This window comes from Phoenix dactylifera, chromosome 15 (assembly GCF_009389715.1).
Source record: "Phoenix dactylifera cultivar Barhee BC4 chromosome 15, palm_55x_up_171113_PBpolish2nd_filt_p, whole genome shotgun sequence".
Classification (NCBI taxonomy): domain Eukaryota; kingdom Viridiplantae; phylum Streptophyta; class Magnoliopsida; order Arecales; family Arecaceae; genus Phoenix; species Phoenix dactylifera.
In genome coordinates, this window is record NC_052406.1 from 6734620 (window position 1) to 6759234 (window position 24615).

Genomic DNA, 24615 nt, shown 5'->3' on the forward strand with positions numbered 1-24615 from the left:
TGAGATGGGCTACCTACAAAATTGAACACTGTGGAGGACAGCCAGAATGCTTACCCCAGTTAGAAAGGTATGTAAGCCATGATTATATGAAGAGTCTTCTCTTGGAGTCTGTCATTGCAAACAACCTCTGAACTTCTTGTACTTTTTGGAAAGCTTTGCTAATGGCATTTGGCCGTAAAACCTAGAGGTTTGGTACTTTGGTGTGACAATATCACCCCAGAACTGGGTTGTATGCTGGGGAGACAGCTTGTTTATCTTTCACGAGAAATGGTGCCCCTAATCTGAAACCTGGGCTATCTCAGGTTCATACCTGGATTTATGGGATGGAGAATGATGAAATCGCCAAACTGCTGGGAAAATTTTAGCAGGTTGCAGTCTTCAAGCTTCCTTTTTTGTGCATATACTAAATAGCATGACCCTATAGACAATCAGACATCCTCAAAAAATAGAAAATCAAAAAGATTTCATGTTAGGAGAAGTAGATGCCCAGAAATGAGATCTAGAATGGTCAATGAAATAATTTGCTACCTAATTAGCAGCTCTCTTCCCTTCAGAGTAAATATGCATTGCATGAAATCTCTCCAAGCTCAGCCTGAATTGCCAAATATCCAGAATAAGTGCATTTTAGGATGCGAAATGTTGTATGGGGATTATGCAGAAGAAATCTGCTCTATTGCTTTAATTTTCCAAGAAAAGGATCACTTCTATTTGTTTATTTATATTTCTTGTGAAAATGGTCTAACCTTAAAGAAATGCCCACATTTATCTCAGTTTACGCACAGATATTGTCAATGGAGGCGCACATAAAAACAAATTAATGTGCATCTTTTTGTTTTTTTTTTTAATAGTAGTAGTCACCAGGGCATGGATATGGTCATCTCTTATCCAAAATGACCATGCTTAAAAAGACTCACCTACTTTTATACAGAATAATCAAATGAGTCCTGCATATTCCTTGTATATTCGCTCAATAAGTCCTTTACTTCATGGTTGCATAAACTTGAAAATGACCAGTAAGGTCGCTATTTCTATTAGATATTTTAAATTTCCTTGTGAATCCAACTCGTCTTAAATCTCACCTTGAGCAGATTTTCAGCTGCAACTCTGAGGATATATGTTAGCTTATTAGCCAGTTGTGAAGCCACTGGTCCCTTTTTGATATTTTCCTTGACTTGGATTTGTGTTTCATACTAGACCTCAGTTGAGGGGGAAAAAAAAGAGGCTTGGTTCGATGATCATAATTCGAGCACGAAATTTACTGATCACAATAATTATGCTAAGATAGACGAATAACTTCGTCACATAATAATTTACAAAAAAAAAGCTATATGAACTAGTAGCAATAATATTTATGAAGAGTTACAAACTGATCAAAGACTTAAACCGCTTTCTATCGATTTGTAATTCACCATCCAAAATATATATATATTTTTTTTTGTCCTTTTTTCCCCTCTTTTTGGTACCAGTTGATCCAAAGGTTCAAAATGGAACTTACAATTACCTGGTTCTGACTGAGAGGTACTTCGGCTGACTGAGAGCTAGGTGTATTTGGAGTGTCCATACAGAATCCTCCGTGGGCTTTGGCCCAAGCAAACCCAATCTTTGGGTACCAACAGCCAGCAACAAGGGTTGGATTGAGAGTAAGTTTGGTGGTTCTCAGGCGCAAGGGAAACTGTTCTGACTGAGGTTTGCAGTATCCATATGGGGATTGCACCAGACTGCACTCAGCCATAGTTGTGCCTAGAGAGATTGCCCTCAGCAGTTGGCCTAAAGCTTGGTGGATCTTGTGAAACTTTCTCAACTGTCCTATCTAAATCTTTATAGTCCACTGAAGTAGGCAAAATCTTCTGAGAAGCTAAAGAGAAGCAGCTATATGTTGCTATTATCATATAGCTTGGAGCTTCATAACAAGACAGTACATTGACACATGATACTTGTGATGCCATAACTGGTCAAAGATGCCCACCTTATGGAGTTCAGGTTATTAGCAGTACATTCAGTTGTACTCTTGGCATCTATATTCCTTATTGTCACAATAATAACTGGCATCCAATTCTCAATTTTAAAAGAAGACAACTGAGATGTGGATATATATATATATATACACACACGCACACACACACACATATATATATATTGAGTCATTCTAGGGCATAATACTTTTCTCGGAAGCTGGTAGAACTGAGATAATAAGTGCATGATGAGGCAGGCATAAGAGGAGAAAAAGGAGATCACCCACAATGGGGAGGAAAAACTCATTTCCAAATTTCTATCCAAATCTTTATGTAAATTCTTGTACAAGTCCTATAGCAAGGGCTTTAAATAAAGCATTCATCTCAATCATACTAGAAGGTTACCACAGAAGCATTATACTATGTAATTAGGACAACATCAGGCATCGGAGATAGCTGAAATGAGCCAAATCATAAAATCACATATTAGTTATCCTGAAAAATTATTTGCATCAACTCTACAAGGTGATGAAGCCTACCTTAAGGCAATGTTGAACTTTTAAGATGGCGTAGACATGAATATTGTGGGACAAGGTTGACTGTCTGAATGAATTATCTGGTAATTATTTGAAGGAATGAATTAGAGCGGCATAGCAAAAGCATCGTGGAACTAAGATAATTGGGATTCCGGCAATGTTTTATTAGATATATTTGGGCATTTGAAGTGACGATTACAAAGCTAGAATGTCGGAGCGAGAGGTTGGTATCTTGAAGTAAGTGTGCGAGGAGCCCTGCAGGAATGTATTTAGTCTTGTATTAATTACATGTGGGTAAGGTCTTGGGCATTCAAGCAGTGCTGACCTCAAATTATACCTTCGGCTAGTCTTTTTTGGATGAAGTCTTGGGATACCACAGTTTGCATAAGAAAACATGAGGGAGAGAAATATGGAGTATAGTAAATTCAATAGAATCTGATGTTCAAACTGATTGAATTTTAAAAGTTATGCATGCCTATAATAGTGGGTTATTTTCTTTGAGAGAGGGTGGCTTGTGGAACAGTGGAAGCGGAGAAAAAAAATGTTGAGATGGAATTGCATGAGAAAATGTTGAGAATTACTCATCACAATTCTAATATTTACTTCTAACATATTTTGAAGAAATATTTAAACATGGCTTTCAAAAATAACATTTTACTTTGTTAATAAAACAAACAATACTTTGAATAAATTTTATAAGAGTATCTGCTTGAAAGCTCAATGCTATCCTATTTTGTACCATAAAAAAAATATGAAGTTTGTTTTATCCTAATGCAAGGATGACTATCTTTGGATATTCATACTCTCCTAGATAAAGGAAGGATAGCCTCCACTTGGGAGGGAGATTATTCATATATTATGTAAATACTTGATACAATCCCAAAAATAAAATGACAAAACATTTTAGCCTAATAGGTTTATTTTGAGTTGTCTTCATCTATAAAAATCTATGATGCTTTTATATATTATAACTAAGCTAGTCATAACTTTGTATGATTTAATTTTGTATGTTCTTATTTCATATTCTACATGTGCCTTTTGAAATTTACAAGTTCACCCATACATAGCTTGTTTCAAACAAGCATGCACAATTAAATCTAGATGTCTAACTTAACACATTTTACAATTACATATGACCAAACTTAACTTTGTTACCTAGTAAGTTCATTTTGAAAAAAGTTATTCTAGTAGCTCATATTTAAATGAAGTTAGGTCAAATCAAGTTGAAGGCCAAACTTACATATCTACAGCTACTAAGATCCTATCTGAAATCATTTTTATTTTTTATTTTTTATTTTTGAAAATTAAATCATGGAAATCAAGATAGAAATATATTTAGAATTATTATTTTTATATTTTATTATTTAAAATTATTTTATTACTTTTATAAAAGAAAAGATAGCAAGAAATTCTTACTTTCAGCAAAAAAAAAAAAATCTGACTTTCACCATACCATAACTTCTTTTCCTAGTGCATAGCAACATACCATGCCTCATTTACCAAGAGAAGCCATCAACTGCTTTAGTGAAGAATAGACCCCAAAGTTGGCATTTATGTCATTTAATTCCCTTCCTCTTTTCACAAAAGCGCGTTTTAAGCCCGCATCCCCCGCTTCATATTCCCTTTACTCTTCCGGGTAGTTAAATTCGGTTATCCCGGACAGGCCCTACTGAGCGCCATAATTGCAATGCAACGTGGTTGTAACCATGGCACGAAAGAAGGATACGCCTTCCTTCGCCCCAGATTGCCGTTGGATCGTCCTCTGCACAGATCGCAAAGTGCTCCGGACTCCGCTGCACAGATTTCGAAGCGGGCAGTGCATGATCCAACGGTTTCCAGGCGCGAACAAAGGCATACTTCGCGCGAAAGATACGCCGCGATCTCTTCCTGACACGTGTCCCCGCCGAGTGATCTCCTACCTGGAACTTTTTTTTTTTTGGTACAAACTATTTGGAACTTTTACGCCGCGTCCAGGCACCTGGAAGCGCGTCTTCGGGCGGACGATTCCACGCCGTCCGATTCTAATCAGACGTGGGTGGTATTAGATAATGGAGCTGGGTTCCCGAACGGCTGGCGAATTTTTTTCTGTTTGGATGCGAACCGAATAATCCGGGATAGTTAGGAGGAAGAAAATTTTCTTCCTTTTGAAATATTCAAAATTCAAACTTCTATACGCATCACATTTAACATAAAATTTCTTTTTCAAATTTTAAAACAATATCCAAACAATATAAAAATAACTTAATTTAATACCAGATTTCTCAAATTGCAATGTATGTTGCGATATAAATGAAGGGGATGTGAGAGTTTGATATAACTTAATTTTTAAATAAAAATAATTTTAGATTCAAATAAGAAAGAAGAGATATATTTCGTAATATGGTATATGATTTTTTTTGATGACTAAAATTTTTTCTATTATGAGTAATAGCGCAAATTTTCTAATTTCAATTAATATTTTAAATTTAATTTATGAATTGAATATTTTCTTAAAAACCTAAAATTTAATTTCTGAATTATATATATACTAAAATATTTATTAAGTAAAATTTTAAATAAGATTATCAGAAACTAACTTCCTAATTAAATGATATAAATATATGTAGGAGAAATTTTAGGAAATGACCGACTAACTATTGACAAATACTTCCTTGAATGATATTAGAACTATTAATGGATAGTTTAGAAGAGATTGGAAGGATGGAACAAAGTCCAACGATCAACCCACTAATATATTTATAAATTTAGAAAATATTTAATCTATATTAATAGAAGATATTTAACTATCTTAGAAAATCGTATTTGCACAGTCTCCAAACAAAATGTAAACTCTTAATTGAATAATATCAAGAAATATATCAAGATTCCTTAAATTATTGGAAAAAAATTATTGATGTATAAGTTGATGCCTTTAATCTACCATAAAAATATTGAAACAAATTTGTTCAGTAGAGAAGGTTTACTTCAGAATCCGCTTGCAATTATCTATTTTTTAAAATTTGAAATTATGATGACTCAAACTCAAGGGCTACAAACTAACCAAAAGGCCAAAAAAAAAAAGAAATCAAGGGCCTAACAATTCGATTCCAATTCAGTTTCAACACCTATATCTATCCAATCTCTTGACGAATAAAGCCCAAATTAATCGTTATCTTAACCTGAAAGGAATCCCACAGATTGTGGGACTCCTAGAGTCCCACTCGAACTCTAACTCAGAGGAAAATCGTGTGTATTAAAATAAATATTAAAACCCCATAAACCCACACATATAAATTCGCTGTCCCCTCTGCGTCTCTTCCTCTCTTCTCCGACTGTCCTCCCCCTACCTCTCGTTTCTCCGGCCTCCAATGGTGGGCTGCCTCCATAGCAAACGCCCGGTGCATCAACGTCCCTCGACGAAGCCCTCATCGCGTCCTCACCGAAACGTCCACCACCACCGCATCGCCTCTCTCCCGATCGCTCTGTGAAAACTCGCTCTTCTTCCTTACCCCATCTCGAAGAACCCCAGTACGATCTCAATTGCCACCTCCACATCGGCTAATTTTCTGTTTTATCGATTGGATTTTATTCTGATTCCCTTCTTCTCTCTTTCTCGATCCCTTTTCCGTTTTGGAGATTTTCCGTCGGTTTTCGGGGATTTTCTTAGAATTCTCGAGGACGGGCGAACCATGAAGGTAGAGTTGCCGGAGGAGAAGGAGATGGATTTGCTCTTGAACGAGATCCCCCAGGCAACATCCCCCTATCATCAGGAACACCCCATCCCCGGTGCCGACGCTCGTAGCATCGGTAGCGGCGCGGACAACGCACGCCGTGGGTTGCCCGGCCATCATGGCTTGTATGCCGGCGCCGCCCCGTGGCATCCCCGTGGCCATGGCAATGGGTGGATGTTTCAGGCGTCGTCGTCGGGGTCGAGCTCGATTTCCAGTGACGACGGGCGGTGCCGCTCCCCGGAGCCCGGCCGCTTCCCGCTGATGGAGGAGTTCGGCCTTGTTGATCGCTTCGGTGCCATGAATGTCGGGAATGGCGACGGGGGGCCGGGGATGGGGCGGCTCGGGGGTGTCCCGGCCGACCCGCATCTTCTCCAGAGCGGCTATAGCAATGCCGGCTGGAGGGGACCCTTCGAAGACAACTACAGAGTTGTTCGTCGCTCTGTTCAACCGAGCACGGTGCCATTCAATGACGACCGTAGATCGCCTGGCTTCGTCCCCCAGCAGCATTGCACTAATTTATCGGATTTGTGGCTCCAAGCCCGGCGGTCCGATGCCCCGCTGACCTGCCCGACCCGTGTGTATTCACAGCAGAACTGGGATGACGTGTTGAATGGCCTGCAGATCGGTGGCAATGGCGGGTTGGGCCAGCACTCTGACAATTCGGTGAGAGCCCTTTACCAGTCTTCGTTTGCTGAAGCCTTCCTGCAGCAGGGCGCGGATGGTCTTAATCAGAATTTGGCTTTCTTGAATTCACCGAGGCCACCGGAGCTGAATGGATGGGCGGCATCAGTGGCGCCGGCGAATGGTTGGGGACTGCAGTCCCCGTCCCCGATGAGGAATCTCAGAAATGTTGAAGCTTTCGGCTGCGAGGATAGTTTAATTATACAAGGGAAAGGGCTGCGGTCTGTGGGGAACGATGAGCGGGAGTTCCCGAGGGAGCACAGCAGGCTGCCACAGCTTGATGACCTCTTGGATGTGAGAGGGAGGTCTGGTGTGCATAGTCCGAGGCTTCAGTGCTCGTCACTGCCACCTGTAAAATATGATAATTTGATGTATGAAGGGAATATTTACCGCATGGCAAAGGACCAGCATGGGTGCCGGTTGCTGCAGCAGAAGTTCGATGAGGGGAAGGTTCATGAAGTGGATATGATATTTAACGGGATCATCGATCATGTGGTTGAGCTCATGGTGAACCCTTTTGGGAACTATCTCATGCAGAAGCTGCTGGAAGTCTGCACTGAAGAGCAGAGGTTGAAGATACTTCTCATACTCACAGAAGACCCGGCCGACCTCGTCAGGATCTCTCTAAACACTCATGGGTACTGCTCTTTGCTCATGTTGTTTTTTGTATTTACCTCTGATGCTATATTCTACCATAATCATGTTAAGTTTTACTTTAATTTGTTTTAATCGGTGTCACGCTGTGTTGTTCCAGGACACGGGCAGTGCAGAAATTGATAGAGACCATCAAAATCCCGCAGGAAAAAGAACTGGTGATTTCTGCCCTTAAGCTAGGGTTTCTTGACCTTATCAAGGACTTGAATGGCAATCATGTGGTCCAGCGTTGCTTGCAATCTCTTTCACCAGAAGACAATGAGGTATACATTTTATTGTTTTTGTTAGACTATTTGATTAATTTTTTATGGTTGAAATGTATCATATGCTATTTAGTTCATGCTCAAACTGTATATGTTTTAACTTTTACGCATGGGAATATATGTAATGTTTACTGATTTTTTATGCACATGAATGCTTTTAATCTGTTGATTGTCGCATTTAGACGAGCTTTTTTTATAATCTCCATTGTCATCTAATTCACACTATGGTATGAGGGTGTCATGCTCTTTTACTCTATAGTCATTGTCCTATCTTACTCCTTAAATATATTCAACCTGAATGCATTTTGTATAGATCTTTGATTAGAGAATTGGGACATGTTGTTATTCCATTTGTTCTAATCTTGTTCTAATCTTTTTCTCCTGCTATTAATTGTTTCCAATTATTTGTGATCCTTCTTCCAAATTATTTAATTTCATGAAATTGTTGGAGGTTAAATTCCATCTGCCGTTTTATCTTTACCAATATATGTCTTTGTATGAAATGCATTTTTTCAAGTATGGATTTCAGACTATATTGCTTTTCCCTTTGTTCCGATGTTAAACTTTTGAAGACTTGCTCACTTGGTAGTTAATTAAATTGAGCCCATTATATGAAGTAATCCATAATACAACTTGGAAAATCATGAATTCTTGTAGACTTTTATATTGCTTCCATTTTATTTATTATCTTTCCTTTGCTTGTCTGAGACATTTTTACACATTTAACTCTACATGCAATATCTCATCAGCAATAACACCTTGTATGATAACGCCTTTAAGCAAGAAAAATATCTATTTTTTTATATTTTAATGTTGAATGAAGCACCCAAAGTGGTCATATTTTGCATATGAGGCTAATAACCTGAATGTGCTTTTTCATATTTCTTGAAATAACCTTTTTGTGGAAGTATTTGCTTCCTCCATCTTACCCTCAAAAAAAAGGAAAAACCTTTTGTGCTTCTTCTGAGCATGTTTGTTCATCAGACAGCATTGATCTTCTAATAGACATTTCTTTGGGAAATTATATAAACATGTTAAGTTACAAAGGTTTTCAGAGTTTTATCTTTGTAACAAAGGCATAGATGGATTGACTGGGAAAGGCTACAGGTGTAAGAGGTTCAGAGTTCGCAAGGAAATAATTATAAAGGATGCTATAAAGGTTTAAATCATTCTCCACCTTGTACTAGCAAACGTGTTATTTTTGCAAAAATATTAGTAGAGTTCCTTTAGTATGCCTGTCCAATTTCCAAACTAAGGGAGACCCCTGTAAAAGGAATAATGAGGTAATAGCTGTTATATGCTCTCCTGAAAAACTTCTTTGATATCCAAAACTAGAAATTTGTTTTACAGACAAGTGGACCGTAAACTGGCCTGACATGTTTTTGCTTTAGCTGTTACCATGTCACCTTTTCTACATATCTGAATTTCTAATGCACTGCATCAAACATATTCCTGTCAGTTGTGATGGTCAACAACATGGTATACCATATTGGCCTGAACCAAGCAGTACAGGGCATACCGTACCAGTTTGGTACCGGTATTCGGTGTGGATAGCATACCGAAACTCGATACACCAATATTCAACAGTTTACTTTCTATGAAATGTTGACCACTAATTGCAGATTGAATCTTGATGCATTTATGATTGGGCTTGTCAAATCTCTAATTAAATTAATCAGATTAATACATTCTAGAGCACACAAAATCCAAATGTAGGTTTATATGTGTATTTTGAATAACATGTAACAGCTTTGAAAACTTCTAGCTAGTTAGAAATAAAGTTCTTCTAAATTAGATGTAGAATAGAAAGAATTCTCGGATCAATTAAATGGTGTTAGTCTATCAAGAATAAAGGTGCATTTGGTGTTGCTTAAAAAGCTTTCATTTTGTGACTTTTAAGGTCAAAAAATTGCTTTTTGAAAAAGAGAAGGTCTTTGGTAACATTCAGATGAGTACTTCTCATAGAAGCATAAGGCAAAAGGTGGCTTTTAGTAGAAGCCAGAAAAAATAGCTTCGGGCTTTTTGCCCTTGTGAGCTTGCTTCTTATAAATATGTTAGGGCCATTCATAAAAGAACAAATAATTGTTCCCTCATTTTGTTGAAGACATTTTTGAGTTCAGTAAACTTTAGACTTCACTTAAAGTTCACTTGTTTTTACCCAAATTAAGCAGAACATAACCAAATTTGACAAAATCTAATTCTCATTAAATAGGTTGTTACTTGATCAGAGACCTGATCCCAATTACAATCGTTGCACTACGAAATTATGGGAGCCTAGAACAGTGATCACGATACATAGATATAACTGTTGGTAGAGTTTTACCATAAAATGTTTTGACTATAGATTTGAATAAACCATAAAATGGTATACCAAGAAAAGTTTTGATGGCTCTTAGGTAAGGAGATTGGAATGTATATAAAGCATAAGGCACTTGAAGTTGATCATTCTAGTAATTAGATTCAAAATCAGGGTTTGCAATCTCACTGCTGGCCATGTACTGGTACCATGCTGATATAGTGTTAGTATGCCTGGTACAGGGCCAGCCGAGACTAGGTACGGCCCTCTTACCAAGTCTCAATTCGATAGTGGTATAGTATCATATGTTTGGTATGGAGTGGTATGCACCTTTATGGTAAACCTTGTTTACAATAAAACCTTCATACAACTATCATAAACAAAATTAGTGCGCAAATTCATAAAATAACCATTCATGTTTTTCATCAATTTCCCTCAAAATAATGAACATTGATAATTGAAGTAGTTAAACAATTAGAGAACAAATAAGTCAGACGCTAACACATAATATAGCATAAAATGAAGACAAACTAAAAATCATACATAATCTGATGTGTGCGTTCATACATTTGCAAAAGAATCTTCTACCTCCGCTAACACGTCGCTTTGGAATTCTTATATCCTATTTGCTTCCTAAGCGCTTCCTTATGAACTGTGTTTCCAAAATATCTGCTTCCCCATGAACTGCCTATAGATCAAATTTATTTGAATGGAGCTGACCGATAATTGAATGAGTTTTCGCTAAGAATAATTTAATTTGGAAAAATGTAGTTGACCTATAATCAGATGATAATGGAATGTTCTATCAAGCAATAACTCATGGAATGTGCTTCAATGGTTTTGAGATTGCAAGGTTTCTTATGCAGAGGTTTAGCAAGCAATACAAACTACAATGAAATTAGATATCTGGATCCTAGAAATGACTGATAAAAGCATAAGAAACCTGAATTCTTATTTCAGCACCTGATTCCAGAGTGCGAGCTGCTAGGAGGCGAAAATTAGTTCTAATTATATTCTCTTTGCTATTCTGGTTTATCTTTCTTTTCTTTTCTTTCTTTTTGGTGTCTTTCAACTGACTTTCCAAATTATATATAGATACATGTATGTTGTCTTTATACATGTGCATGCCTTTCCCCATACATGTAAGATGAACATGTATGGGGATCCTAGATGGCCTAATGCACATCTAAGATGAACCAGAATTATGGTAGATTTGGAGAGGGAAAAAAAGATGAATAAAAGATTCCTGGATTTTAAGGTAAAAGTCGATAATTATGTGCACTCTAAAATTGATGAAAGCAGTATGAGGATTAATCCATCAAAATTATAAATGTACAAATGATTCAGAGCAAGATAAGATAGAAGTGCTAATGAATATAGCTTTGGTTATCCCAATATCAACTAGAGATTCTATCAAGCATGAAAATAATGTGCTGTGTATTGAAGATATATTGGTGAAACTAGGGCAAGGTCATGGACCGATTGTGCCAGCTATGGTGTCATGTTATGAATTCACTCTAGAGCATCTTAATTGATATTGACAACTGTTGATTTATGATGCAAATCAGAAAGACAGGTGGTGAATATGCAGCCATGTTATGTAATTGTCAAGTGGCAGTCGACAATTGCTAGCATAAGAGTGACTGACCTGCAAAATGGACATCCCTAAAGCAACACCTTATTCTATAATGCTTAGATGTAGAAATAAATCCTCGTCATGTGAATAATCATGCTCCAAATTCCTCATGCTCTGGAAAACAGGTATTTGGGTGGTTTATTGACATCTTGTTCTTTAGCACACCATGTAAGTCAATCTGGTTTCTAACAATATCATTACACCTGATCATATGTATCCATCTAGAAATAATCATCAATATAAATTGTGGAAAACATGAAATGGACTTGGGAGGAAATAAAAGCTAAACAAGTGGGATAGGGAGTAAAATGTAAGCAAAATTTGTAAAGCTGACCCTCATAAGCCACTAAAGCCTCAGGACTTATTGATTGTATAACACCATGTGACCAGAATCCAGTTCTTTAGTTAGCGACTAAATATGCATATGAGTTTCTGTTTGATATTTTTTTAATTTGGAATATTCGGTAGGCATCGCTCGTCCTCTTTTTGGAATATATGATGCGTTCAAAGCAAAATCAAAGTTGACCACATAAATAGGATTTTCAATCTTTTATGAATTTCCATTACAACATCTACCTTTTCATTTATCAACATGTAACATAAATGTACATATGAGCTTCTTTTGTTAAAGAGTTCTTCTGTAGTTGGTAATATTCATGAGGCATGTTTGTTCCTCTTTTTGGAACATATGACGCTTTTAAAGCAAGAACAAAGTTGACAAACGAAGTGGGATTTTGAATTTTGTATTGGTTTTGATTATGTAATTGGTCAGCTAAAAGTGAAATGCAATCTTCATGCTATTAAGGATTAAGAGGTAAACTTGAATCATCCATAGAAAAATATATGATGAATATGTGAGATAGATAAGTTTGTTTTCTGTTCATTTTGTGTGCTATGCCGGTGTCTATTAGGATATTTAGTTTCTGTTAAAGAGGGTACATTAATTGGTCAATCGGATATCATATGGTTATAATTGTCCTTAACAACTTCATGGTTAAGAGTATATCAATAACTGAACAAAACACTTATGGCAAACTATAAGGGAAGGCTGCCTAGAGGGATGCACATCCGCAAGGCCTTCACAGCGGGGGCAGTTTTTTCCTTTTCGTAATGTTTATAGCTACTAAATGTTTACTTCTTTCTTCAGCTGGGGCAGTTTTTTCCTTTTCGTAATGTTTATAGCTACAAAATGTTTACTTCTTTCTTCTTTTCCATTTTATGATATATGTTTTGGTATTGTGCTGTGGAGATCATTGTTCTAATCTCCTCTTCAGATTGTGTTTGCTTTCCAGGAAAGAAAATGGGTTTAAACTAGTGCCTCTAAACATGAACAAAAAAATGTCAACTTCAACTGTCTTGGAAGGAAAAAGTGAGAGCTGCAGAAAATCTGCAACTGCCTGTGATTCAAAAAACATTTTCACCTCATTCTGGAATTTTGCTAAAATGAGCATTGGGGTCCTTCCCTTAAAAAATCCAAATCAATGATGCATTGTTAATCTGATTTGTAAAGTTATTTACTTCCACCCACTACATATTAAATCATTTTCTTTTAAGTTTCACCAACTCTATATTATCATATTATCATGCAAATGATTCTGTTTTTGTTGTTTTTCATGTAATAATGTTTTTATTTTTTTTTTGGCAGTTTATTTTTGCTGCTGCTGCTGAGCATTGTGTTGACATTGCAACTCATCGTCATGGATGTTGTGTCTTGCAACGCTGCATAGGTCATGCCATTGGAGAATATCGAGCAAACCTGGTTGCTGAAATTTCTGCTAATGGGCTTTTCCTTGCCCAAGATGCTTTTGGGTGATTATTTTAATAATAAAACAGCTTTTTTCTGTCTTTAGAACATCAATCTTCCTCAATATTTCTGAGTTGTTTTGGTGCCTATCAATAGTGACTTTACATGTGTCAGCATCAACATCAGCTGTATGTTGTTGGCTGCAGTTCCATATATGGGTCAGGATCTATCAGAATTTTCTGAGGTTATGGTTGGTATTTTTGGGTCAATATTAGGTCCCAAAGCCTGGGAACTAAAGTCTAAGGTCAATGGTTGAGATTCTGACATTCCGCATAGTTAAGGTCTGCCATACCGTCCGGTACGGGGCATACCGTATCGGAAGAAAACCGGTACAAAATATATATTTAAATCAGTACAAACCTTGTACCACCTGTACCGAGGCGTACCAAAATAAAAATTGAGAAAATGGATAAGAGAGATATTTCAGCATAAAGGTGTATTGTACCATATCATACCATACCAAATTGATAAGGTACCGATATAGTACCCGGTATCGAGATTGCAGACCTTGCACATAGTACATAAATGTGAGGTTTAGATCCAAGTTTTATCACATTTTTCTGTGCATAGCCATGTATTGCTTTGCATTGTGGAGAGAGTTGGACTTGAATTGGATTAACAGATGTCTAAAGATTTTTAGTTGATGATTTTCTACATTTCTTCCTATTCTTCCTGTTACTTTCCTTTTCCATTCTATATTCCTTTACAACAAATTATATATTAGCCATCTATCTAGTGTTTTTGTCATATCAGATAGTGATTGTACTTATCATATAATGCATTTCATTCAATGATCATTGTCGGATTATCTCCCTACTCTTCAGGCCTAGTTTTGCAGAGAAGTGTCATTGGCATGAATCAAGTCTAAATTGGGGACCTAAAACTATTTACATGTTAAAGTGATGCCTTGGACATTGCAGGGAGTAAAATGAGATTAAATTCAATTTGAGTTCTATTTCAAAATCAATGTCATTAGGATGTGAAGGCAAGAATACCTCATAAAAGTTGGTGGAGAACGATAAAAATATGCCGAACAAAATTTCCTCAGAGACACTTAAATAGTGAAAGAGACATTAACCAAGGGGATGGCACTTGGCTGGTTTAGATATGAGAGTGCACTCAAGTTGCAGTATTTAGATATGGATATATGAAAATGTTTTGGGATGGACTGCTATCTGATCAATGGAGGTGTATTACCAGAATCTGGGCCGGATTTATCATTCATAACATTATTTGTGAATTCAGAATTTTTGATTACACAAACAAACGCATAGTCATTGTTAATCCTTCAAAAAATCTACTGGCAAAGATTGCAAGAATTGATCAGTTAGGAATTCCTTGTGTATTTTTTGACTCCAAGCATTTTGTTAGAATCTATTTTGGTAAGCATTAATCCAGATAGTGTTTGTTGTTGTGGAACCTTTCACGAATGTCAACAGTGCTTATACATTAAGCTTTTGTCCTTTTCTTATATGATTTCTCTCTTTTTTATTATATTCTTGATATCATGGAATCATTTTTTGCCATTCTTGTTTTTGTTTTACGTAATATCGATACCACAGCTAGAGTTCTGTCATTACTGTTGTATCACTGCATCCTCATTCTTATAATGCTTCTGTTTTATGCCTCAGAAACTATGTTGTTCAATATATCTTAGAACTAAAAGATCCATCAGCAACTGCAATTTTGGTATCCCAATTTAAAGGGCATTATGTAAACCTCTCAACACAAAAGTTCAGCAGCAATGTAGTGGAAAAGTGCCTCAAATTTTTTGGAGAAGACCACCGAGAACAGATTATAGCTGAATTGCTCTCAGTGCCTCAATTTGAGCAGTTACTGCAGGACCCCTATGCAAACTATGTCATTCAATCTGCCCTTGGGAATTCCAAGGTTTTTATCACCAACACACTATTGATATTAAAATATATTTTCGTGGATAGAGATAAAGCCTCTGATGTCAATGTCTTCTTTCCAGGGATATCTCCATGCTGCACTGGTCGAAGCCATCCGTCCTCATGCATCGGTCCTTCGAACCAGTCCATATTGCAAACGGATCTTCTCCCGAGCACTGCTGAGGAAGTGATGTAGATTTAGGACAGTAAAGAGGCTGTGTTGTTGTCCTCTGTTCACTAATAGCTTATCGATATAACATCAGGATTGAGAGTAATGATACCACATGGCAACTATTGGTGTCCTGTTGCAGCTCTTATGCATTAGGGCATAGAGCTGTAAAAATTATCAATTTTGCTTCCAGTTACTTAGGTACGTTTGTAATGTGGATGTAATGCACACTGACTGTTTTATTTTCTGCTCTCTTTGATTACCAGAACTACGATTATCCTCCTGTCTTGAAACAGTTGCATCATATGCAATTGTACAGTGTAATAGCAGTACAGTTTCTCTAGTTATTACAGTCCAGTTTCTCTAGTTCTGGCCTGAGCTGATGTTAGGCAATATGTTGTGGATATTAAGAGATTAGCAGTTGGAATGGTCTATGCTGTGGATATGTTGTGGTCTATGTTGGTGATTCAATATGGTGATTGATTTTCTTGTTTCTAGTGGTTTGTTGTATGTAGCTTTTATGTTAATCATAGTACTTGTCTGACAAAATCATGAAGCTATTATGGTACTGACTCCAGGAAGTTATGACGCCTTGATCTTGTCAGAGCTGGAAGTCCGAATGGTAGCCTGCCCACTGCCATGAAGTGGGATTCCAATTTAATTGCATGACTTGCATCATTGCTCTCCTTCCATTAGTTGAACAGGTTCTAACATTGCTTCTATTGCTTTTTATATGCTGATTCAACAATTTCTGCAGAGTCCTGGTTGAGCCATTGCTGGTGATATCATTCTGTTTTACCTCTGTATGCTGCCCAATGTGCAACTTTTTTTAAGATTTGGTCAGTGCAGCATGACCATCACTTTCTTTAAGAATAATTTAGCTGCTATCAATTATTTTTCTGCTGGCAATAGATTTATTTCTTAGTTCCCTGTTTCTTTTAGCAACTTTATTTACTGATGCATGGCGATTGCCCCCAAGTCACAACTTCAACCTTAAAATAAAAAAGATAAGGACGAAAACTTTGACCAGCATTAACCGATTCTAGGTCTGAAAATAGATTAGAAATGGATTGGATATAATATATCAATCTTGTAACCACTAAGCCCTTGCTCTAATGTTATTATTTCTAGCCAGTTGGGCAAGGGAATGGGGGTTGAATTCCAATTGGTGTACTACACCTGGCACTCACCTAACTTGAAACCAATGTAGGTTCAAGCTAGACTTAATTGTAATGACCATGCCTATGATATCTTCACTGTCTCTTGTTTAGCACAAGTGCACACCTTGAAGAAGATTATATTATATGAGGGTTCACATGTAACGGCTCTTTTCCAGCCTCTATCATCCTTTTTTCGGGGGATCACTTGTCTCTTAGTGTGTAAGTGGTACTATAATAAGCTTCTACCTCATTATTGTCATGACTCTGCAACTCAATCCTTCCCTATCTCCTCTTAAGCTACTCATCTCTCCAAATACCATGTCTAGCTTTATCATCCTAACAACAAATCCTAACCCTACAAGAGGACAAAGGTAAGATCCATAACAACCTCCCCCCTCTTTTTTTTATACCATTCTTATGACATGCAGTAGATGAGACTTAAATATTTGTATTTGGCTCTCAAAACCTTTTCTAATGATTTATTTAGCCTATGAAACCCCCTTGGGGTTTTCACCCAAAATACAATCATATCATCCTATCATCATCGTTTAGATCCTCCTCTCTCCCTCTATATAATCTCGATCGCTTATCACTCCTTCGCCTCAAGAGGAGCATGAATTGCCTATCCCCCTCCTACAATTTAGTTTCCCTTTCCATCCTTGGATTAAGACCTCTCTTCTTAATCTAGCCCTTCCCTTTATCCTTTCATCTCATTGATCTAAAGAAATATAAACTAAGAAGAACAAGCTCATCCAATCCCAACCATACACCTCTATAATCCCCCCCTCCCTACTTTTAGCCAATAAAAACATGCTACTTTAAATTAATCAAGGCTACTAGTTCCAAAGAGTTCTCATCCTAGCTCTTAAATCAGTTTCTCCTCTTTCTACAAAATCTTGGCCATGGAACCCTAAAGAAACACAGAAATATATTCATAGCAAATCCTCTTGAATATATATACATCATCAATTTCTTCCCTCACAACCTAGTAAATAGGATCTAGTCATTTAACAGCCCTTGGATCTAAATCTATCTCTAATTTAATCATAACCCTTGTAACATTCCTCTTGCCCTATAAATACCCCTTCATTATCCCCATAATTCGAGATAGAAATTAGGATAATAACGAGTATAGAGGAACTTTACCAAAGTTTTCTCTTAAACCTAGCCTCCATCCTTATACATACATATTTCTATCTTTGTCTAGCACTATGAAACCCTAATCCCTCCACCCTCGTAGCCTCTTGCAACCAAAGAAGTAGGAATATTAACAAGACTTTGGGTACTACATCTTTCTACTTTCTTCTTCCTTTATGTATAAAGTCCCGGTCTATAGATGGAGACAAAGCTTTTTCGTGTTTTACTTTTCTCTTCCTCTTCCCTTCCCTTAGATCTTTGCACATCTATCTTATTCATTTCTGCTCTATTTGTTAGACTTTGGGTCTTCAACCCAAAATTGGGGTACCCATGATAGGCTAACCCAACCCAGTCCAATCCTATCCTGTAGGACGATGGACCCTACCTTGTGCATGGATTAAGTTCAATATTATTTTTATCATTTGGGATGATAAATTTTACCTTATCTTAATGACTTGGGGCAAGGAGACACATTTCGGTGTTTTCAAAAGTGAAACAGAAAAACCAGCAATCATGGTGCAAAATGAGGAGAAAATCGAGAGATTTCCATCGTTACTCTAGAAAGCTATAAGGCATTTGCGTTATAGTAAGAAGGTGCTTTCCTCTACGTGATTGCATTCTCGGCTATAAAATCAACCTAAAATGTCCTGAATATGCTGCATTCATGCTTTCTTGAGGTATGGTCCACCGAAAAAAAAACAAAAATTTAATGCCCGTATCGCTCTCATCACTCTTAGTATAAGGTAGGCCTCGATCCAGCGGAGGGCGGATGCCATTGGTTGGCTCCATGCGCGGCGCCCTCTGCTCACCCGAGTCTCTTTGTTCTTATCCCTGGGGAAGTGAAACGGAGGGCCGTCCCAGAGCTCCGAGGACAAGGACGAGGTCCGCGTCGCCAGGGTGGCGTGGGGTCTGCAGCCTTCTTTCAAGGCTCCAATCCTCTCTTCTTGGACAACCACCAAAGGGTACATTTTTGGATCCATTTATTCTTATCTTGCAATCATCAATCAGACGCCTCATGTTTTGCTTTTGGAATCAACTGAATTTTCCAATTTGTTGCTACCTCCTTGAATCATGATCTTTTCTTTACCTCACTCTCTTTCCTTGTGCTTTCAGCTTAATTAATTGGAGTTCTTAAGCTGTAAAAATATTTTATTAAAGTATGGCTGACCAAGAAGAGCATGCATGTCTCAATGCATGAACTTCTGTGAAAGATTTTTTTTCTCTTTATTCAAGTTTTACACATCCTATATTTGAGATCGTTAAGTGGTTTAGGACTAACCAGGATTTTTAGGTAATCTCTACGCAAATTGATCTTTTGACTTGGCTGGCTTATATAATTAGTCGCCTATATTATGATTGATCTTGGGGCTCGTTTGGTTCGCGGGAAGTATTTTCCCTCTTAGGAATATGATTCCTGGGAATCAGATTCCTAGGAAGAGGATACCTAGGAAAGTACTTTTGACATGTTTGGTTAACCATGGGAAAGTGACTAATTTCCAAAGTGCTTATGTTTGGTTAACCATCCACTTTCCTAGGAAAGTTATGTATAATTCCTATTATGCCCTTAATAAAAATTAGGTCTTTAATGCCTCTTTAATGCTTCTTTAATGCTGAAGGGTCTTTTTGGGAAAAAAATAAAAAAGGAGTGATTCCCACCTCATGGGAAAGTAACTTTTCCATGTTTCTCATGGGAAAGACTTTCCCATGAAATGTGGGAATCATATTCCCATGGGAATACAACTTTCCCATCTCTCTCCTTTGAAAACTCCAACCAAACAAGAGGCATTTTATTACTTTCCCGTTGACCACACTTTCCCTCCTCATTTTCCTGCGAACCAAACGAGCCCTTGTTTAAATCTCATTCTTAAGAAGCCATGTGAGTGGAATATAAGTTTAGATATGCTGGGTGGGTTAGAGAACGAATCAATTATATATAAATCTATAAAACATATATACTATTTACTGCCCCATAAATATAAACAGTTACCTGATAATGACGCATCTCTTGTAGACGCCACTGTGCCATCAAAATATAAACAAAATTCCTTTAAATTTATAACCTCCATTTATGATTCATAATCTAGTGAGCTAAAACTTGATAAATCCAAGACAAAGCGTTATACTTGCTCAATCTAGCATCATATTTTTCTAGTTTTGTTCATGGTTAACTTCATGAAATGCCTGCATGTTTAGCTGATTCTATACATGATTACTAGAACATGATGGGGTGATTGCTAGCTGATTCTATAAAAATCATGCTTCAAATAGCATGCATGGCTAAGAGAAGAGCGAAATTTCATACGAGTCAGATGTTGATGAAGGTAAAAATCCACATTCATTAACATAGCACAGAACAGGAGAACAACCTGGCATGCTCCATAATTTACTACCGCACAAACTGGGAGGCTATCCACATCCGAGCATGCCACCAACTTCTAAAACAGACTTACTTCAGCTTACTACCATTCAGTACCAGGATTTTTTTGAAAAGGGATTCAGCCAAGTAACCAGAACGCTCCTCAAGCTTCCTGGCCTAACAGTGCAAGAAGCATGGCTTCATAATCTCCAGTAGTGTCGCCCTTAATTGCGTGCTCGAGTGGCATGCTGTTTCTCTTCTGGTAAACCTCTGCAATCTCCTTCAAGTCGACCTCAGCACAAGTGGTTATGACTCGAGTAAGGGCATTCTCTTCCGTTCTCAGCCCGTTTATCGCCGACCGAATGACCTTCTCAAAATATCTTTCAGGGAAGCAAATGCAACGAATGGCGGCCCTCAGTGCAGCAAGGAACTCATCCTTGGGATCACATTTTAAATCCTGTGAAACCAAGCCAAAACCCAGATAGGAAGAAGCTCAACAATAGAAGTTGGGATGCAGCTTTTGGGATGTTAAATGCAGCAAGACAACAGTTTAGATTCCATCCAATTTTTAGTTTTTAGAGAGAAATTCCACTAGTGATTAGGGGAAAATTCTTTCCACAATGATTCTGACGTAACTAATAAAACATGAACAGGTTGGATGGAGTAGAGAAATGCTGTCGCTGCCAGAAAGTTGGCATGCAGCAAAAGATTCATAATTCAATCACAGACACATTATAGAAGCTTTGTTGTCTGAATCAAGAGCAGGTGTGAACAGATTCAGGTGCAGGAAAGCGGATGTGGAGCACTGGGAGAATTTGAAAAAAAAAAGAAGAAAAGGTTCCAAAGAGTCTACAACATTGAGGCAGAAGATTTTATCCACTAACTATAGATGTAAGGATCTAAACATAGGTGTTTGCCAATTTCAAAGAAGTATTATTATCAGATAAGGAGTGACACAGATTAAGGTTAAAGTGCTCAACAAGCCAAATAAGGTCGGATAGCTATTAGCAGGAAGAGCATAATAGTGCCTCAAATTACCTCATCGAACTTTGACATGGAGCACAGGGGTATCTGATTAGCCTTGGTGAATGTCATAAAGATGGGTGGAGGGAAAAGCTTCAAATGGCAAAGCATATAGCACCATGTAGGAATGAATGAAAAATTATATAGAATGAAACATACAAGAAAATTTTAAAGAATAAAGGTGTAAACATCTATTGGAGCAAAAAAGAACCAAGAATTTGCACAATTTTCTTTTAAGGTGAAAAAGCAAGGACTACAAGATGAAATTTAGAAACAGACAACAAAAAAAAGAGGAATTGAAAAAGGAAACCATATGACAATAACACATAAACAGCACACTTATCATGGCTGAGAATCAACAAATACTAAGAATGAACATAATCAGTACAGCTATCAAGAATCAACTAATAAACTCCTCGTATGAGAAATTAAGCACCGACATTGGTTAATGAAGGAAAAGCTTAACTAAAAGAAGTGTGTTTACCTTGTTAACTGAATTACCAAACTCATCATTGTAGTAATTAAATGTTGCAACCAGTTGTGCCTTGCTCCTCGTAGCAAGGATCCTAATAAGGTCTTCATGGTTGTAGGCCTTACCAGAGATCTTCTCATGCAGCATCTTGGCTTCTGATTTTGCCAAAGTCAAGTTGACCTCTGCATTTTCATAGCGGTATGCACTTACAAGTGGCACCAAAAGCTGAAACACTGAATGACCTCTAGTGAATAACCCACAAAATAAGATCTCATTGCTTTCTATAGTTGCTCTTTATTCTGTTTTTCTTTTGTTCAATTCTACATCAATAGTTTACCCCCTCTCAAAAGTGTGAGAGATTGGGCGCCGCAGGAAAATACTTATGCTTTAACAGACAATTAACACAGGGTCTGAAACTGAACAACTTTTGGTAACCGGCTTACAAAGTGAACATCTTTCAGCAAACAGTCTGCTAATCCTGTTTTGCTTAAGCTTCTGGATGGAAACATCTTCCATTGCAGGTGGTCAGTATTCAATGTAATGATGGTATAACCACCTTCACTACACCAACTAACAAAACCATCACCTTACTCTACCACTTAATCGCATTGAGCTGAAGGTCTCAAAGCAAGACGCCAGAAAAAAAGAGGGGCGCTGGAGACCAGAAGTCTATTCCCCATGACCTATAGTACAACTACCCTAGTCCAAGGACAACATTTAGCGATGCAAGCGACCAAGAAGCACCTCAGTATATAAGTCTAGTTACCTACCTTTTTAGCAGAAAGTTCTTAAAAAGGAATCCCAATGATAAGCAAGAAGTGGCAGCTAAATATGGACATTCCACTCTCCCTCTTGTGCTTTCAAGAACAAATCAACACTTGGACTGAAGAAAAAGAGGGAAGAAATTTCACATACTACACTCAAGTGCAGAATGCCCAAGTCCAATGATATTGAAGAAGACAGAACCATAATCGAAGTTAAATATGATGACCACCTAGGAAAATTCGTGATAGAGAGATCAAATCCAAAGGATAAAATGAGCATCAAACCAAAAATCAATTGAGTAATAAACATACACTAGAACCCACAATGCCAGAGCCTGATCACTTCAAAGGTACATTAAACAGCAAAAAAAAGTTCCAGTTGGACAACTGCCAAACAAAAAAGTCTTCGAGCTGAGAAACAATATTGAAACCATATACCAATCAAGTAAACAGAAATAAATAATATTACACACGAAATTCCACGGTGCCAAAGTCCAGCGGCATTGAAGGCATTGTAAACAACGATCAAAGTTTAAATTTGACAACTATAAGTGAAAATCTTCATTCAGAGGTTAAACCCAAGTCACAAAAGAAGCATCAAAGGCATGGATAAAATAAGCAAAACAAAAATACAGGTTACTACAGTCCAAAAAAGCCACAACTTGATCTTGTTAAAGACACAGTAAAACAGCAGTCAAAACACAAACTTGATCATTGTCAAGCAAAAATTTCCATCCGGAGACCATATCCAGATCACAAACCAACCACCAAATCCTTTTTTTAACCCTTTGCAATTACCTTACGGAAATCCCCAGTGGTGTGGGCCGCCACATCCTCCTCGAGAGACCTCTTAAACCGCGCATGGTACGCCTGCCTCACCGCAAACAGCTCCCTGGAACTCCTCGCACAGGCTATCTCGATCAACACCCGGTTCCCGGGGCGCCACTTCCTCACCGCCTCGTTCGCCAGCCACGCATCCCTCTCCGCCGGATCCAGGGTCCACAGCAGCACAGCTCTCTGCTCTCAAATCCCTCAGATCTCAGCCCAAACCACATCCTGAAAACAGCAAAAAAGAAGAATCCTTGGAGACAAATCAAACCTCGAAGTCGCCGGAGATCTCTCCGTCGAGGGACTTGAGGAGGTCCTCGTTGTAGGTCTGGTGGTAAGCCTGGCGGATGGCGCGGCGCCGGGCAGCGGTGCGGTGGCCGAGGATGGAGATGATCAGCGCCTCATTTGTGCCCCAACCTGCCATAAAAACGAAAAAGAAATCATAAAGGATCGGTCGGGGTCATACTAGAGTTTATAAGGTTTCTGAGACAAGATTGCAGGCCCTTACTTTAAGATCCGGAGAGAAGACGAAGGGAGAAGGAAAACAAGCAGGGAATGATCCCTTCAAAGGCCTTGCGGAGCTGCTCGGCGTCCTCCGATGGAGAAGGAACGGTAGCCGGAACCTTGAGAGTCGCCATGGCTGAGCGAGAGCAATCGATCGAGAGAGAAAGCAGAAGGGAAGAGGTTTTGAAGAGGGACGAGAAAGGTCCAGGGTATCCTCTTCCTCGGTGCACGATAAATAATCCTGATCCCCCTACGTGTCGTCTGTGTGTTGGCTAATTCGATAAATCAACGGTTGGCCCTGAATTTTGGGTGGATGATTAATAAAATATGACGCGGGTGACATCCGCTGGGCAGCGGAAACGCTATGGAAGCCGGCAACGAACACGCCGTACTTTAGGATGCGTGTTTCGCCGCATCTTGGCCTGGTGGCTCTTACACGATCATTAAAGCGAAACGTTTCGATCGATGATGGTGCTCTCGAAATGAATGCTTCTGCTCGGCAGTAGATCCGAACTGCGGGCAATGAAATATACGGGACGGTGGGCACACCTTTTTCTATGCCACGTTTGCGGTGCCAAGCTAGCTATATTTCCCGCGCGACAATGGTCCTATTGCGATACACAGTTTTTGTCGTACTTATTTGGGATGCTCGTTTGTGGCCGTTGGATGTGGAAAAAGGTGGCATTTTCCGATGGTGGCAGGGCCTTTGGAGCAGGGGCAGAGGTACCAACGGCTATTTTTGGGAAGAGATTATATGGCTCGTGGCGAGGCGCAGTAC

At 38.3% G+C, this 24615-nt stretch overlaps 2 protein-coding genes across 9 annotated transcripts; one reads left to right on the plus strand and one right to left on the minus strand.

Moving 5' to 3' along the window:
• The first annotated feature begins 5755 nt into the window (after window positions 1-5755).
• Window positions 5756-15968, plus strand: LOC103707900 (mRNA-binding protein PUF3-like). 2 transcript variants are annotated; one of them, XM_008792610.3, is made up of 6 exons: window positions 5757-5995; window positions 6104-7517; window positions 7634-7796; window positions 13374-13537; window positions 15164-15422; window positions 15508-15968. In XM_008792610.3, the coding sequence occupies exons 2-6, from the start codon at window positions 6157-6159 to the stop codon at window positions 15613-15615; spliced, it is 2055 nt and encodes a 684-aa protein (XP_008790832.2). In that variant the 5' UTR covers window positions 5757-5995; window positions 6104-6156; the 3' UTR covers window positions 15616-15968. The 2 variants fall into 2 exon arrangements, with proteins under 2 accessions (XP_026660764.2, XP_008790832.2); XM_026804963.2 differs by having other exon boundaries at window positions 5756-7517.
• A 4050-nt stretch (window positions 15969-20018) lies between these two features.
• Window positions 20019-24129, minus strand: LOC103707899 (annexin D1-like). Of its 7 annotated transcripts, none has more exons than XM_026804962.2 (5): window positions 23900-23994; window positions 23605-23754; window positions 23304-23522; window positions 21754-21966; window positions 20019-20703 (listed from the first exon to the last, which is right to left on the minus strand). In XM_026804962.2, exons 1-5 carry the CDS (start codon window positions 23969-23971, stop codon window positions 20410-20412), a joined length of 948 nt encoding a protein of 315 aa, XP_026660763.2. In that variant the 5' UTR covers window positions 23972-23994; the 3' UTR covers window positions 20019-20409. The 7 variants fall into 7 exon arrangements, 1 of the variants encoding a protein (XP_026660763.2); XR_001879502.3 differs by having other exon boundaries at window positions 20589-20703; window positions 21754-21974; window positions 23605-23750; window positions 23842-24020; XR_003385885.2 differs by having other exon boundaries at window positions 20580-22624; window positions 23605-23750; window positions 23842-24129.
• Between the last annotated feature and the right edge of the window lie 486 nt (window positions 24130-24615).

Bases quoted from the DNA above. Each gene is read 5' to 3' on its own strand.
- LOC103707899 (XM_026804962.2), bottom strand. From the start codon at position 23,971: ATGGCGACTCTCAAGGTTCCGGCTACCGTTCCTTCTCCATCGGAGGAC. The intron at 23,755-23,899 runs GAAGGGATCATT...TTCGTTTTTATG, and splicing joins AGCAGCTCCGCAAGGCCTTT to GCAGGTTGGGGCACAAATGA. The intron at 21,967-23,303 runs GTAATTGCAAAG...TCAGTGTTTCAG, and splicing joins CCACTGGGGATTTCCGTAAG to CTTTTGGTGCCACTTGTAAG.
- LOC103707900 (XM_026804963.2), top strand. From the start codon at position 6,157: ATGAAGGTAGAGTTGCCGGAGGAGAAGGAGATGGATTTGCTCTTGAAC. The intron at 7,797-13,373 runs GTATACATTTTA...TTTTTTTGGCAG, and splicing joins TTTCACCAGAAGACAATGAG to TTTATTTTTGCTGCTGCTGC. The intron at 13,538-15,163 runs GTGATTATTTTA...TTTATGCCTCAG, and splicing joins CTTGCCCAAGATGCTTTTGG to AAACTATGTTGTTCAATATA.